This window comes from Crocodylus siamensis, chromosome 2 (genome assembly GCF_052110815.1).
Source record: "Crocodylus siamensis isolate JL-2025a chromosome 2, ASM5211081v1, whole genome shotgun sequence".
In the NCBI taxonomy this organism is placed as follows: Eukaryota; Metazoa; Chordata; order Crocodylia; family Crocodylidae; genus Crocodylus; species Crocodylus siamensis.
Genome location: NC_143396.1, coordinates 88,336,366 through 88,354,241, shown reverse-complemented (window position 1 = coordinate 88,354,241; position 17,876 = coordinate 88,336,366). Strand labels below are relative to the sequence as shown.

General features: G+C 39.7%; 1 protein-coding gene across 10 annotated transcripts in view; it reads left to right on the top strand.

Moving 5' to 3' along the window:
* The window catches only part of GRIA2 (glutamate ionotropic receptor AMPA type subunit 2), a 155,062-nt gene that overhangs the window by 55,425 nt on the left and 81,761 nt on the right, over window positions 1–17,876 (top strand). For all 10 annotated transcript variants that reach the window (XR_016440761.1, XM_090036304.1, XM_090036297.1 and 7 more), the window contains exon 3: window positions 16,057–16,296. Coding sequence is in view for 9 of the 10 variants with exons in the window: in XM_090036304.1 (XP_089892430.1) it covers window positions 16,057–16,296 (240 nt within the window). In the remaining variant the exon portion in view is untranslated. The remainder of the gene's footprint in view (window positions 1–16,056; window positions 16,297–17,876) is intronic.

The following is a 17,876-nucleotide window of genomic DNA, read 5'->3' as shown; positions in this document are numbered from 1 at the left end:
CAGCAACATCTGGCAAGTGGTGGCAAGACAGAGCCTCTGCTCCCAGTGCTGATACAGGTGTGGCAGTGCTGAGAGGGGGCTATGCCCTGCTGCCACCTGGAGCTAGCCACGCCTGCACGGTCCCCCTACCACCCTGGCTAGGCAAGTGGCAAGAGGGCATAGCCCCCACAGTCCCCTGTACTGTTGCAGAGGCAGGAACAGCTGGAAGAGTCATGGGAGAAGCCTCCACGGCTGCCCTGCCCAGCCCCAGCCCCAGCCCCTGCCGGGCCCCACTTAAAAATAAAGAAGTCCCACACTCACGAGCTCTGGCAATGAAGATCAAGGCCTCTGTGGGCTCATGGCAGAGCCCCCCCATGCAGCATGGGGCAGTGGAGGGCATCAGGGATTGCTCCCCCTGCTTGGCACCCACATGGCAGCTGCCCCATGTCACGGGTGCCACGCACTGTCTAGGAGTAGGGTCGGCTCCAGCAGTCATTCAGAGCCCAGCAGTACTTAACCCCAGTGGCCTCAGCTCTCAGACAGTGCACAGCATCCTCCCAAGCTATGCTGCTCCCCCACCATGCAGCAGCTGCCATGTGGGTGCCACACTGGGGGCGTGATCCCTGCCTTTTGCTGCATGAGGGGGTTCTGCCATGAGAATCCAGAGGCCAGAAGTGCTGATGCTGCATCTAGTAAGTGTGGAGCTTGTTTTTTAAAGTGCCAGGAGGCTGGGGCCAGGCAGGGCAGCTATGGGGGCTTCTCCTGTGGCTCCCCATGCCCAGGGAGAGGTGGGCACTGCCTGAGGAGCTACAGGAGAACCTGCAGCTGCCTGGCTGTACCTGCCTCTCCCTGGCTGATCCGAATCACCAAATCTTTCCAAATCAGCACTGAATCTCCCCAAACTGATTTGGCTGAATTGATTCAGAATATTGATCTGAATCTCCAAATTGAATCACTGTCCTCCGAATCAGCCGAACCTGAATCTGAATCGAATACTTCCCTATTCACATAGGCCTACTTCACAGTACCAAATGCACAGTTAGGGGCACATGTAGACATGCCTATTATGTATTTTATAATCAAATACATCTAAGGTGGCTGGTTCACAAAATTTGTCTTTCCTATGCCATATTTTATTAATAGCACTTTAAAAAACTACATGGAGGCCAAAAAGAACTCTTTTGTGCTTGTCATTATATCAAATATGGGCTGTCACTAGCCATAAGATCAATAATAAAATTTAAACAACAGAAAAATTGTACATATTAGATCTATTTCTAGTTAGCCACATATTAAATCAATTTCACAGTGAGTTAGCCATTCAAAATATATTTAAATAATTATATAATAATTATTATTGAAATTCTTAAAATATAATATATAACTGTGCAACAACTAATTATTTAAGGCAATAAATTATTAGGTATGTATCTAGCATAAGAAAGTAAACAACAATGGCAAAACAAAAGCAGATATTACTTGCATAATGTAAAAATTGAATGCAAATTTCCCAGTAGTTGATTGATAGGCAACAATTATGCTGCCCAAGTAGTTGTACATTAAATTCAACCTCAGGGTACTGATGGAATAACCACAGACTGGGCAATAAGATACTGCGTATTTACTTTTGCATTTCTCATCCCAGACAATGAAAATAGATTTGTTTTACTTTCTAGTTCTGTTGTAGCAATATGATTTGTTGTTCATATTTAATACCCTAAGCAAATTTTTAGTATTTTAAAGTAATTATTAAAAACTTTTCATGCTAGTTTTTCTAGAAAGGTTTTTTTTAAAATATTTCAAATATACATTAATGACATGAAGAATCAATATTATGCATTTTAGGCAAGACATTATCTTGTTTAATATCATCTCATTTGCACTAACTCCTTAAAAATGCCAGTACATCTAACAACAATTTAAATGCAGATATCTACTAAATACTTTTTGCTGTTAATTTGATTTAGATTCATGATTCAATTCTAAATACATAGCAGTCATCCATATTACTATGAAGAAACATTGTTTATCATATATAGAATGAACTCCTTTAACAATTTACTTCTATGGGCTACGCTTCTTGTTGATCAGTGTTGGTGCTAGTTCAAGTTTGGAGCGCTCATACCTTAAGGCTAAAAGCCTTCTCTGACAGTCCTGTACCTGCACAGCTGTGAGTTGTCACTACAGAGTTGGAGAGCCAGGCCTGGCTGCAATTGCTCTTCTTCAGGGTGGGGGAAGGTATGAGAGATGGGTTTGGGGTGGCACAGAAACATGAAGCTGGGGAGCAAGGGTTAATGGGATCATAGTGTCATAGTGGGTAATGAAATGGACAGGAAATGGGGGTAGAGGAAAGATGGTGAAATGAAAAAAGTCAGTCACTGGAGGATAAAAATAAAAAGAAGATAAAGAATTTTAAAATAACTAAATATTAAGTAAATTAAAGAAACTCTCATGTTTTAATGAATTGGGTTTTGGGATTGGACTGTGGGTGGTGCTGGACATGCTTTCTGGGGTAGCTGGAAGGTGGGAGCAGTGAAGGAATGTGTGTTTGGGTGAGCTACTGCTCCTGCCCCTGGAAGGAAGCTGCAGCACATAGGGACCTGATTCAGATCCCTATCTTTCCCCCACACCATCCCTAGGTCCCACTCCTGTGGGATCTCATTACCTTGTCCATGCTCTGTGACCTGGCTAGAAGGCATGAGCTCTGCAGGTTGTTTGCATGGAGTTGAGGGGTAGTTGGTTTGGTGCTAGAATCACCCCCTTGGCAGTAGAGTTCAGGAAGTGGAAAGTTTGTCCACAAAGAACAGGAGGGAGGGAGAGGGAACACTGCATCTTGGGATGCTGGAGGACTGCCACTTGATTGGCTCATCTGTGGGGAGTGGGCACACATTAATGGAACACCAGCTGGGTAGAGTGGATCAGAGAGAAACCTGCTCTGAAGTGGCATAACTTTAAACTGCTTAAAGTGTGCTTAAAACTAGTTTCAGGTGTTAATATGTGGACTATCCAGGGGTTAAGAGCTACAGGAGATACCTGAAATTAAAGTAGAACATGGCCCTCATAAATGGTATCAAACAGTCTCAAAAACTTAAATACATGCACTTTGTTTTATGTGAACTGAAGTTTCAAAAAAGTGGGAAGGAATATCTGGTTCAACATCTATTAGTTTGTGTCAGTTATGTAGATGTATTCAATATTAGTGAGAGCTGAGCACATTTGATGGTTTCAGCTAGCTTTGGAAGGCTGGATGTGTCGTACTTTCACTATTCAAAAGAGTTACCAGTTCAAAGAATGCATGGTTCAGAAAGCTTGGTTTCCACGATTGTTTTAGCAATCTGAGACTGTAGGCATAGTGGCAACTTGACAACTGTATAAAATAGTTTAGAATTTCTTAATGAGATTTTTTTTTCAAGATTTTAATTTATTATTACAAATTATATTGTTCTTCAGCATGATTTATTCACCAGATATTCTTAGTGCTTGATTTTGTTTTTGGCCTAATAACAAAAATATTTTTAAAGCACACACTTAAGAAGTAAGAAAGTAAATTTATCTTTCATAGATTTCATAGATCTCATAGATGTTAGGGCTGGAAGGGACCTTGGAAGATCATCCAGTCCAGCCCAGCCCCCTGCCCAAAGGGCTTTAATTCTAATAATATTGAATGCTAATCAACTAATAAGATGTTTTTATAGGCCTTTTAAAAAATTATTTATTTTCCATTCTCATTACAGCAGTTTTAGTAATAAGCTGTCGCATATTATCATTAAACTGTTGTAGGTGCATATAGTTTATGAATGTAGGTTGTAGCTGTTTTAGTTTAAGAACATAGGCAGACAAGGTTCTTTAGGTACATCTGATACCAGATTCACCCAAAGAAACTTGTCTGCCCATAGTTTATAAAACCTTTCTTTCACTTGCTTAAAATCTGCAATACCAACACTTAGTTTCTTTTATCAAGATAAAATGTTATGTGCTGATTAAAATGTTCACTTTACCCAGCCCTGTTCCAAGATGAATTTGTAGACTACAGTCTCTCAGAATTATATCTCCAGTTTTGGACACTGGCTACAGTCCCTTTGTTCTGTTTGTATGCATGATATATAAAAGCCAATACAGCCACTTAATTGCAAATCGTATGGGCCAGAAGTTGCCTGCTGCAACCCTATATACTATCTATATCACAGGAAATGCAGATGCATCTTTAGTTGTTCTACCACCAATAATGTCTTCTGTAAGAACCCTACCACACAATTTAAGCTTTGTTTCTTGGGGAGAGAATTATCAGCTTCACAGCCATCATGAAAATTTTTAAATAGAACATATTTCAAAACTGACTGGTCTTGTTTGCATCCCATGGGATTACATCACTATATTATTTGAAAGAGAAGGATAGAACACCCATGTGAGAGTACTCATATATTTTAAATTGCCTTAAGAAAATAAGTGCTATATCCGTCTAGCCCTGCATCCTCTCTCCAGGAAAGGATAGATGCTTTAGAGGAAAAGCATTGTATATATCTAGAGTGATCTGCCCCCTATTATCCTCCCTGGCTTCCACCATTATTGGCTTAGAAATGCCAAAGGAAACATTTCCAACCATTCTGTTCAAAGGCTATTAATAGATCTATATCATCCATGAATTTGTCTAGTCCCTTTTTGAACCTGGCTCAGTTATCAGCTACTACCACCTTGTGTGGCAAAGAATTCCTTAAGTTACATTAAAAATACTTTCTCTTGTTAGTTTAAAACCTGCCTCATTAATTTCAGTGAGCACCCCTAGTTCTAGTATTTTGGGACTCCCTGTTCACCTTGTCCATGCCCTTCATGATTTTATAGACCTCTATCATATCCCCCTTCTGCCTTTTTCTTTCCAAACTGAAGAGTCCTAGCCTTTTTAGTCTGTCCTGCTATGGCACCTGCTCCATACCCCTGATCATTTTGCTTGCCTTTCTCTGTTCCTTTCCCAATTTTACTACATCCTTTTTGAGATGCAGACACCAGAACCTTACACAGTGGGCGCATCTACATGAGATGCTTTACTAGAGATTAGAGCTAATTACTGTACTGTAAGCATCACCGTCTACATGTGCAGACATTTACCGTGCAGTAATTGGCTCTAATCACAAGTAAATTTGCTACCTGCAAAAGCAAATTAACTCTCTATTACTTACTGCGCAGTAGCACACTTGTCGATGCCTGACTGGGAGCAAATGTGTTCCCAATCAGCTGGGCAGCAGGTGTCAGAAGATTGCTTCCTGCCCTCAGAAGCTGCCTCCTGCTGGGGCACAACCAGAGCCCAGGCAGGGACAATCTCCCCCTGCCCTGGCAGAAGGGACTTCCTAGCCCTTCATGATCATGGAGCGGAGGCAAGGAGATCCTTATCTCTCAGTCCAAGCCCCATAGCCACAAAGCCAGTGCTGGGAGATTCTCTTCCAGTGTCGACTCTGTGATCATGGGGCCAGAAATGAGAAATAAGGATCTCCCAGCTCAGGCCCCAGGAACACAGAGCTAGAGCTGGGAGATATAGATCTCCCATCCCTGGCTCTGTGATCATGATCATGGACCAGAGTTGGGGCTGGGAGCTCTGTGCTGCTGGGGTAAGGGGACATTGTTCCTTCCCAAGCTCCAGTGGTGGAGCCTACCTTGGCAGCAGGGAGCTCATGGGGGACTGTCTCCTGGCCCCATGCTCCCTGCCAGCCCCTGGGCTAGCAACCCCCCTGGGCTAGAGCTCCCCCTTGGCTGCTGAAGGAGGTGAGTACTGTGAGCAGCAAGTCTGTTTCTGCATCCCAGCCTGTGTAGACATATGCCCTGGAGAGTTTACTGTAATTTCCTATAGAGTGAACTACTTCCAGATTATTTGCACATGTAGACATGTCCATTATTCAACGTGTGGGTGTACTATTGATTAGTGTAATGGCAAGAATATGTTCTCCATTTTCAATTCCTTTCTTAATGATGTCAATCGTTTTATGCTTCATGATGCCTAACATTTTTTTGGCTCTTTTAGTTATCACTTATGTATGTTATTTGACTCTAACCTTCATATGTTATTCACTTTTATACCTGACATTTCCATTGTTTTCATTATAACTACTGTGTTTACCTGAATCTAAAACAACTTCACATTTTAAATGACCCCACAATAATTGGATTCTGGACATGGAAAATTATAAATTTCTTACAATTCTCCATGTCAAGGATCCAATTATTGGAGGTTCATTTTGAATTTTTCTCCCACCATGTGGGGGAGGCGCCTCACACTTTGTTCTTTAATAACTTGGCCTCCCACCTGTGCCCCCATTTCCTGTCCTTGCACCCAATCCACAACCCTCACTGTTGCCCCACCCCCTGCCCAAACCTACACAGCCACTGCTGACCTATCCCCTGCAGCACTGCTACCACATCCTGTAATTTGAGTTTCTGACTGACAGCAGTGGAGGTCAGGGGATGGGGAAACAGCACATTGGGAGATGAGGTAGCAGCTTGCACTGCTTCCCTATCCCCTGACCCATGCTGCTGTCCTACTCCCCAGTGTGCTGCTGCCCCATCTCTTGACTTGTGCTGCTGATTGGGCAATAGCACTGAACAGGGGATGGGGTAGAAGTGCATTGTTGCTCCATTCCCTGATCCACACTGCTGCACCATCCCCTGCCTGATTCTCAACTGAATCCCTGAACTGTGCTGCATCCTCTGCCAATCCCCAACCCATGCTGCCACCCGTCCTGGACCCTAGCTTTAGCTCCTGAACCACACTCACCTGCTGGCTCCAAGAAGCAGTGGAAGCAGCCCCAGAAGCTCTGGCTCTGGCCATGGACTGAATTCAGGGCCAAGGTAGAGCCAGAGAGCTGAGAGTCAAACTCAAGATGAGGTTGTTTTTCTCCTTGTTGACGGAGGGGGAAAAAACTTTGTCTTGGATTTGAGTCAATATGGCATTGTGCTTCAGTGTTCTTTTTTTGATACTCATTACCACTGTCCTTTTCAAGCCCATTTCACTTCCCAGAATTTAAGTCTTAGGACGTCAATTTGACATAATCATAAATAATAAAATGTTTAGGTAGATTATATGATGGTTGCTTCTTATGATTTTGTTCGGCTTTGGAGTTTATTTTTTTGTGATATTTTGGCATTGTGTTGCTACAGTTGACATCAGTTTTAAAGGTCAAGTTCTCAAGCATGTTTTTAAGGGAATAATGTTAAGCTTCTTGCCCATTTTAGCATCTCTGGTACGTGCAAGATGACTGCAAAAACCTGTGAGTTGAGAAATAGTGAGGGGCTTGGTTTTTAGTCACCATAAGGCTTCTTTATACCACTTAGAGGGTATAAATAAGCTTTGAAATCTAATGTAAGCCTTAGTATAAATGAGTCATGGTCCAATATGAATGTATTCCCCTTATTAAGCATATATTTAGTGTTTCCAGATCTGGCAATTTTATTTCAAAACCCAAGATATTTGGTTTGACGGGGATGGGTCTTTTTTTTTTTTTTTGACTACTGGACCCAGTCAACTTTGTAATTATTTCAGCTCTCATTTCAAAATATAAGAGTGTGTCTAACTGGTAGGGCTTTGTGAAACACCACTATTTCATATTGATATCCATTTCACTGTTTCAAAGGGACAGTATTTCATTTCATCATTTTGTTTCATTTTGAAGAACTGTCTCATTTTGTTTAATTGACACTGTTTTGCTGTTTTGACGTGTTTTGATGTTTTGCCCATGGACTGTAATGGGGAATCATGAAAATGCCAAAACATTGTCATTTCTTGCCTGATTTGGGTGAAAATTCCAGGGATGGTAGCCTCTTCTGAGGGCATGAAACCTGCCAAATTTGAAGGTGGTAGGTAAAAAGGTTTCTGGGACACTGCACCTCAAGCTGTTCAAAGCATAACTCCTGACACTTGTCAGCAGCGGCAGCTTCCTCTCATCTGGCATGGAGATCCAAGGGCCTGCACCCCCGAGAGAGCTGGAGTACTGGACTCCTGCTAGGGGTGCCTCCTGGAGGAAGCTTCCTCTGGCACCTGAGACCAGTGCTGGTCATGGCCTGTGCCCAGCACCAGGGAAGACTGCTGCTGCTTCCAGTCCCAGGTGGCAGCGGCAGCCTCCTCTCATCTGGCGTGTAGGTCCAGGGGCTTGCACCACTGGGAGGAGTCTGGCACAGCTTGGCAGCCCTCCTAGGGGTACGCGCCCCCAGATGTGTGCGTCAGATGACAGGAGACTGCTGCTGCCACCTGGGACTGGCACCTGGTTTCGAAACCAGAAATGTATCAGAACTTTCAAAATGTGTCAGATGACCTTGTTTCATTTCAAAGCTGTTTCAAAGCCTTTTGTTTTGTTTCAATTTCATGGTTTTGAACTAAAAATGCATCGAAATAGCTTCAAAGCAAAACACTCAGTGAAATTTCACACAGCCCTACTAACTAGCACAATTCAGTTTCATGCAGCCATTTTTGGGTTGGTTTGTTTGCTACCCCAGGAGTATCATAGCTACACGAGTGTGGCACTCTGCCCAGGCTAATTAACCCCAGAAAACAACTAAAAATAATTTAAAACTTATTATTTAAATAACTCACTCTTTTAAAGACATAGTATGATTTTGGAGGGCGTAATTAATGTGTTTGGGTCATTTTGGGGAGTTGGTAATACCAGGCACATAGTAATCTTTTCCCTGTTTCCAGGTATTGCTTATCTGAACTATGGAATCTTTAGACCCTAAACTGCCACTGCTGTATGGTTCACTTTTCTACTTTGATGAGGGTTTCACAGAACTATTTGGTTTTAATTGAAGTCCCTTTGAAAAAGGCAGAATAGATTTGCACTTTGTAGACTAAGTAAATATGAGATGTATCTGAAGTAACTGCTGCTTATGAAAGCTTATTCATCCCTGATTTAGTTAGTCTATGAGGTGAAAATCTACCTCGACTTCTGCCTGTTTTCAGATTAACACCACTAACTACTGCCTCTCTCTACCACTGAAAGCCATCCTCAGGCTTAGCTTCTTTATAAGATAAGCCACTTAACCCCTTCATCTCCAACACTGAGTCTTGGAGTTGCAGCATCCTTTTTTATTTCCATGGTCCCCACAGTTACGCCAAGTTAGATTAACTATTGAGGGTTGCCCTTATTGGAAAGTAATAATGCAACCTGTAATAATTACAGAGGATGCATCTACTCATGCACTTTAATGCACAACCCATATTAATGCAGATAAAAGTGTCACTAAAAAACCCATGCTATTTAGATAATGCATATTAAAATAGGCTAATGTGCATTAAGTATCACTGAGAACTGCGCTTTTTAGTTAATGCACATTAAAGCTAATGTGCATTTTCTTAGTATCTCACAATGGAGGGCACTTTTATACATGCCCTGAGGTTGGGGAGGGGGAGTAATGCTTTAATTAGGGTGCCTCCAAGAGCCACTCTAATTAAAGTGTCACCACATCTCCTGTATCAGCATCTGTGTGCTTAAAAATGGTGACAGAGTGCTTGAGCTATAGCTCATTTGATGAACTTTAGTTTAAGTGCCCCCACCACCTTTTTTAAGTGCAGGGAGGCTGATACATGAGACACAGGGGGAAGCTGGAGCATGACAATTGCAGTTAATTAAGTCTGCTCTGATATTCTGGAATTCCAGTGCATTGGAGAAGCCTTGTGCTCATGTATAGGCCCCTGGAGGTACTAAATTTAATGTGCATTAAGTAAAGCACATTAATGCACTTGTAGATGTGCCCAACAATGCCAGCAGTAGCATAACTAGCACTGAGTGATTGGGCATTATTATTTATTGGGGTATAAAACTGCAGACATGTTTGAAGAACTCTCCTTCTCCTGGTTCCATTCAATTCATCCTTACCTCTTGAAAAGACCACTGTGTTCCATTCCACTCCATTCCATTCAAGACCCATTATTCCATTCAATCCTTGATGTTTCCTTGATGGTTCCTGATAATAAATTCATAGGGCTTCAGAAACTTATGTGACACAAGCATCTTATGTTTTGTTTCCCTGTCCTGACAAGGAAACTGTTCCATCACACTTGAAGGTTATCATGCAGCCTGAGTAAGTAAACTGAGTCACACAAAGAAACAATCAAAACATATGAAAATATTATAAAAATGTCCTGCATTCTGCATAAGGTGTGCTATAGTGAGGTTTAGTGGATATCTTTTGAAAACACTCCATACTGGTCCTTTGTTCTCACAATATTTTTCTAATGTAGCTTTAATCATTTGGAAGTTCTTTTGGCAGCTGTGGTTCTTGCTGTTTCTTTACTACTTTTGTTCAGTATGTTGTTGTTTATAATTCTCTTCTAATGATGATTTGTTTTCAGCTTGGCCTATTACAGAAGCTGTGTGATTGTTGAAATTACCAACTGGGTATTCAATTTTTGTCTCTCATTTCCTGGCAGCTTCCTTTTCATCTATCAGTTTTTCAGCCCAACATGCATTTCCCTGTATCTTCTTGTCCTTTTTTACAGAGGTTCTGCTTGGCTGTTTCCTTACTCTTGTGCCATGTTTTCTTTTCTTTAGAAGTGAGAGAATGATTACTGTATTGGATGTGATTAAACAATGTGCTCTGAAAATATATTTCCCTTTGTTAATCTTGGAATTGACTCAGATTCAACTGGCAATCAGTGCCATAGGCATAAACATACACACACACACACACACACACACAGGTACGAGTTAGTTAGCATAAAAAGCTAAACTGAGACCAGAGTAGATTAATACTTGTGGTAATCAAAACATAAGCATTAACAGGCAATTTTTTTCAAGCTAAAAATTAGCTTTTGGGATTTCATGCAAATAGTCATAATATTAATGTTTGAGGAGACACCAAACTTTCAGAATAAAAAGTGAATCTTCCAGAAAATATTTGGGTATTTTGAAGACAAAAAGCACAATATACACAGCAGTATACATAGACATTATTAAGTAGCTACTATGGTAACTTCACTGAATATTTGGTAATAGAGTGTAAGTATTTTTTTCTAACTACATTGGCTCTAAATGACATCTGGATATATAACTCGTAAGGTAGAAGAAAATCTTAGTTTAGAAAGATGTTATTAGAAATCTGCCCAAAGTATGTACTTAGAAGCAACCATTTCTAACTCAAAGTATGCCTCTATTGATTAATTTATTCTGTCCTTAGCAAAACAAACTTCAACTGTCTCCAAATTGAAACAATTTTATCATGTAAAAAATACTCACTTTTTTAATGATTTCATATTCTGAATTTTAATATTTATGTTCTATGTGTGCAATGACTCTTTGAAAGTAGCTGTTTCAAGGGCAGGATTCATGTTCGAGGTAAATGCAATTGCGTATTTTACGTATTTCATTTACATTGTATCACTAATGATAGGAGTTGTTGCTTTATACTTTTATCTAGTGATATTAGATCTAAACAAGTATGAAGGTAAAAGAAAAACAGTGTTCATAAATTTCTCTAAAGCATTGATTCAGCAAATACTTAAGTATGTTCCCATATTTAAATGAGAATGAATACAGTATGTGTTTAATACCTTTCTGAAGAAATAAATTAGAAAGAGGTCTACAACCATAGATCACTTATAAATGTAGAGGTAGATGTGTTTACTTTAGATATCTTTTTTATAATTAAACATAAATATATGGTTTTGCAAATCAACCTGTTTGAAAAATCCCAATTAAAATAATAAAAGAATGTACTGAATTTGTGAGCATAAAAAGCATAGGGAAGGACAGCATACTTTCTGCACAGAGGACTGGCAAAGTAATAAACAGCCTCTACACAGAAAATGTACCATTTAACTGGCAAAGTTCATGCAGTAGGAAATTATTTTAAGGTAGAGAGTGAGAGATGAGACAGTTTTACTGAGATTTTACTGAGATTTGATAATAAATTGAAATTCAGTACAGAAAAAAAATTGGAAAGCTTTAATAAAAAGTTTTAATAAAGCGGGGGCTCCCATGGCTTGATTGAATGTGAAGAAAGATAATTTTGGCTGTTGTGGTTTGAATAGGATGGACAAGGATGATATATTAACAAGATGCCCTGGACAAAGTGGTTACAGTTGTGATGGCAAAAAATGATAAGGATATGAGCAAGTGTTTTAGGTCTTGGTTTGACAAAGCATTTAACTTTGTGTTTACCTTTGGGAATGTATTTTAAAACTCCACTGATTTATATAATGCATAAATGCTTTGCTGCTTCAGAGTGGGATTTTAACCTTTGGACTGGAAAGGAAGAGACAGGTTTTCACAGTTGTGGAAAAACAAGGAGCAATATGAATGTCAGCCTGATTATATGAGTAGAACAGGAATGGCTCAAAGATGAAAATGCTTAGTTCTTGAATGTTATAAACTTACTGGGATTCTTTTTTTTACACCTTTTAGTGTTTTTATCTTTTGTCTTGCGATCAAACATTTGCTGTTATTGTAAAAACCACAAATGTTCCACAAATATTACTGTAAAATAAATCTATTGTATGCTGTCCCTCATTTTATTAGTTAGACCATTTTCTAGTAAAATAGAAAGAACAGTATACACAGAAGAGAAATACTTGAAAATAAGAACAGCTTGAAAGAAATGAACCCAGGCAGTAACATCTAAGGTCTTTAGTAAAATAGATCGTTCATATTAAAATGGTTTGAGAATCCTAATCATCATGATTTTTTTTAACCTAATAACAGTGAACAGCTTGTGAGTCACCATTATAAAAATAATGCCATCCAGCAATAGCAGTGTCAGTGTAGACTTTTGTAGAGTGGGAATGCTGCCAAACAGAATTACAATTTTTACATTATCCACTGGTATGGGTTTTTTTTTAAATATTTGGAAGCACCTTTTCATATTTCTTCTCATCTATTCCCAGGAGGCCAAATGCCCCAGAATCTACAAGGGCATTTGCCTTTATGACAAGTCTAGAAGCTTCTTGTAAATGTATCTCTTGCTGGCATTCCATGGGTGACCTACCATTGATCTTTAACAGACTTTTATACATGCAAGTACCATAGAATTGGGCTATTTTGGTATACAGTTGTAAGACTGATTGTTCCTAAAATGTAATGCAGCTTCAAAATGGAATCTTGCATTGTGACTGGACTACATAATTTAACATTTGAAGTTAATATGTTGCTTCTTATTGCTTAGCAGACTTGTTTAGATCACTCGGAACAAATTCTGTTCTCATACCCAAACACTCCTGTAGAAGCAAAGGAATCTCAAAGTGAATATCCATATTGCCTTGAAAGTTTGTTTTTTTTAAATTACTTTAAAAAGTAATTCATATAAACTTCATTGCAGAAAGGGAAGCTGATCATCTTAAACTAAATTACAGATACCTTAACAGTTTTTCAGATTTGTTTCTTTTGGAATGTATTAATGCATTATAATGCTTATGCAAATGTGGGTGGACATTAAAGGTGTGCAAAAAGGGTTGTATTCTATTTCGATTTGGATTTGGATTTGGCCTGAATTGGGGGACAATGATTTGATTCGTTGATTCAATCTCTGTCCTGATTGATCTGAAGATTAGATGCTGATTCAGAGAACGAGTGATTTGGCCACAAACACAGCTTTAAATGTTTTTTCTACATACCTTGAGGTACCAGGCATGGCTCATGAACACTGAGATGGTGGGACAGATGGAGCGTACCACAGGAGTGCAGGGGGGAGGGGAGGCCTGCATGCTCAGCAATAGACCTGAAAGTGGACCGGAAGTACTTCGGGTCCACTGCTAAGAGCTCAGCCCTCCCCCCGCAACTTCTTTGACTCAGTGATCAGCTGAGGGGGACTCTGGGTGCCCCCAGACCCAGGAGGCACCAGTTGCTGAGCTGGTGGCAGAGGAAGGGTCACCTGCATGTTCTGTGGTGGACCCAGAAGTGGACCAGAAGTGCTTTTGGTCCACTTCCAGGTCTGCCGCCGGGTGCACTGGACGCTGGCTCCCCCACGCTCCTGTGAGATGCTTCATCCACCCCAGCATCTCAGCATTCATGAGCTGCCTGGTACCTTGAAATATGTAGAAAAAACATTTAAAGCTGTGTGATTGTCTGAATCATCAAAACTCTCCAAATCGCTCCAAATCAATTCAAGGTGTTCCAATTCAATTCAGAGAGATTAAAGGGTGTCCTGATTCAATTCTGATTCAGAGATCCAGTCACCAAATTGGGCCTAATCACCACTGAATTGAATGAGCAACCGAAGCTTCACACAGCCCTACTGGACATGTGAATTTAACCTTTAAATAGGTTTTCCACTTCATTTATGGTCTTGAACAGGCATTAATTTCTAGCAGTAGAAATTTCTGAGAAATTTCCATGAGGAGATATCCTTCTGGGAGAGGGAACAGTACAGGTGTGCAGCCTGCAGCCTCCCCTTCTGTCCTGTTCTCCGTGCCTTACACAGGTTGGAGGGATCTCAATCTGGGGAAGGCAAGGGGAACACTGACTGCTCCACTCCTTCTCACTCCTTATATATATAAAACACAGGTACAAGGAGTTCCCTTCTAGATTTGCTTTTAGCTCTAATAAATCATCCTATCAAAGAAAGACATTTAAAAAGAGTTTTTAATATTTTTCTTCAATTATTTTTTTTATTTTTTTTATTTTTTTGTCACTAATGAAATCTTTATACTTTTGGTAAAATACTGGTTACACAGAAATCAGTGAATGCTTGTCATTGACTGATGGGGCCAGGATTTCACTTAGTGCTTAGATTTTTTTGGTTGTGGTCAGTACAATAGATACTTCATAGTATAAGAAAGAGACTTATGGCAACAATGGGAGTTGGGCTTAACAAAGGGCTAAAATAGAAATCAACCGAAAAAGAGGATATTGAGTACTGTGTGATGCTCAATATATATTACATTAAATAACAGGTAAATTAAAAAGAGAAGTTGGAATAATATTAGACAAAATCTGAGAAACAAGGTTCAAAATGATCTCGCCCTTAATTCTATTCTTATATATATGATCTAACATATGGTTGGTTATTGGAATAATAAATATTTGGGAAAATTGTATTTTGTTATATTCCAGATTTACTTAGGGAAACTGAGACAGCAGGTCTTGGTGTCTGGCTTTGAGGAGATGGTAATAAGAATTAATGTGCATTTTTGCTTGTGGGACTTGCCTATTATTTCAGGTCTAAGAAGACCAGTATATCAAGAAGAACTCAGGAGAGAAATGAGCCAGAGTAGAAACAGATTGAATATTTTAACTAATTTGTTCTTTTTCTCTCCCAGTTTTAGTAAACAGAAATATGAATTCTTCTAAGCTTTCTGAACATGCTACGTTTTTAGTGTCGATGATTAGAATGACTGAAAGGAAATAGATGTTTTATCCAGGCTGCAATGATCAGCATTGTCATTGCCTTGAATTATCTGTGGTGGTGATAAAAACTGAATAATCAGCATGTTATTTAAACCCAAGAGATTATTTTTTCTGCTATGTGACCTCAAGTGTCATCAAGAAGGACCTGCTTTTGCTGAGTTGTAAAAAACTGATATTAAACATTTAATTAAACAAAAGCCAGAACTCAGAGATATATAGTGCATTATCTCTTCCCTTCATTTATGTGTATTCACTGTTTGTTTTAACTTGAAACAGTCGAAATGGAATATTCACTCATTTAAATATCTCACAAAAATTTCAAGTCACCTTGTCCCCAAGTTATATTATTTTCAACTGAATAAAAAGTTAGTAGTGATGATTATTGCATTATGCTCAGAGGATGAAGAAATATTTTAAAGAAATAATTCCACTTGGCTTTTTTTTTTGGCTTAGGCAGTATTCTTTCAGTACAAAAGGAACTATAGATAATCTATTCTTTAGTTTTCTTTCTGAATTCATTCTTTCATGTGCATAAACTTAATCTCTGGTGTTGAAGTTAATATTTGGCATGCGTTACTAACTTTTAGTTAGTAATTAATTATGCTGATTATTTTTTCTAATAAAGAATTGATATCACTCCTTAATAGGAGTGTGTGAGTATGAATAGTTATACAAAATAAACAGGTAATAGATTTCAGAACTTTTGCAAATAAATTTTGTTTCTTGGTATTTGATCTCGCTTTATTTCTCTTTCTTCTAGTCTGCTCCCAGTTTTCAAGAGGAGTCTTTGCTATTTTTGGATTCTATGACAAGAAGTCTGTGAATACCATAACCTCATTTTGTGGGACTCTGCACGTCTCCTTCATAACTCCAAGTTTCCCAACAGATGGTACACACCCATTTGTCATTCAGATGAGACCCGACCTCAAGGGAGCTCTTCTTAGCTTGATTGAATACTATCAGTGGAACAAGTTTGCATATTTATACGACAGTGACAGAGGTAAGATACAGTAGAAACTTATCAGTATATTTTTTTGCTATACTTACGTTACCAAAATGCTCAGGCAGTATTACAAGGCAAACAAGGAGCATGCTTGTGAAAAATTAAATATCAGTTCTGAGGAAAAGAAGCTTATCTAATTGTTGTATGTAGTCAAAGTGAAAAGAAGCTTAATTGAGAATGAAATAATTCCAATATAAGTTAAAGAATTAAGGATGTGCACTGATAAGCATAGATGGAAGATAAAATATGTCTTTGGAAAATTGTTCCCATAAAAAGGCTCTTTAAAAATAGACATATTGTAGGGGAAAATACATCTTCACATTTTTAGCATCTCTGTCTCTCACTCTTTAATTTAAAGCATTCATAAATTCCCACGCTCAGGTTTTGAGCCACCTGCCAGTTATTTGGGCTAGGGACAGATGTTACACATAAACCAGTTAAGTCATCAGAAACTGGTTTAAATCTGTAAGAGAACAGAAGCTTAGTGCATATAAACCAGTTTCAAAATGACTGAAACTGGTTTAAGATAACCCTGGTTGAATGCAGGTTTAAATCAGACTTAAATAATTCGGGTCAAACTGGTTTATGAAACTTCTGTCCAAGACACCTTCCTGGTTCAAGTTAAATCAGTGTTCCCCAGCATCCCAGCATGCTTTGCAGCCCTGTGCTGGACTGTCTGTTCCAGCAGAGAAAGGGTGGGAGTGAGGGGTGGCAGAGACTGCCCCCTCAACAAGGAAAACCCTGGATGGGTTCTGGGGCCAGACAGAGGGATTAAACCCACCTTCCCCCAAGTACAGAGCTGCCCTGCTACTAAACTTACTGAAAATTACTGGTGGCTGTGACTGTGGATTACAAATCCCAGAGGTACCTGGAAGCAGGAAGAGGAAGTGATGAGCAACCCTGCAGAGTCCTGCTGCTGTGATTCTGTACTGCAAATTCCAGAGACCTCAGGGGCAGCAGGAAGAGGAAGTAAACACACACATGCTGGCTATGTGCTTTAGTGCCCCTGGCTTCTGGGTTGAGCCATTGCAGGCATGTGGCTGTATTTCCTGAATCAAAAGTAAATGTGCGTCCAGTTGCTTCTCAACTTAATCTCTGCAGTTTAGACTAACCTGCAAAGACTGAATCAATTCAGCCTTGGGCTTTTTGACTGTCTGTACTTAACCTGAAAGTTACAGACTCAAACGCAAACTTCAAATATATATTTTTCTACCAAAAAGCATGTCCAAATTCAAGCACTACAACAAAGTAGTTCAGTCACATCCATCTCTTCTCACTGTAATCCTCATGTCCTTTTCTGCAGAGCTGCTGCCTATCCACCTAGACCCCTGCCTAAACTGGTGCATGGGATTGTTTCATCCTAAGTGCAGGACTTTGCACTTGTCCTTGTTGAACCACATGAGCGTCCTTTTGGCCCAATCCTCCACTACTACTCCCCCCAGCTTGGTGTCATCTGCAAACATACTAAGGGTTCACTCTATACCATCTTCCAAGTGGTTGATGAAGACATTGAACAAAATCAGCTCCAGGACTGGCTGGGGCACTCCACTTGATACCAGCTGCCAACTAGACCTCAA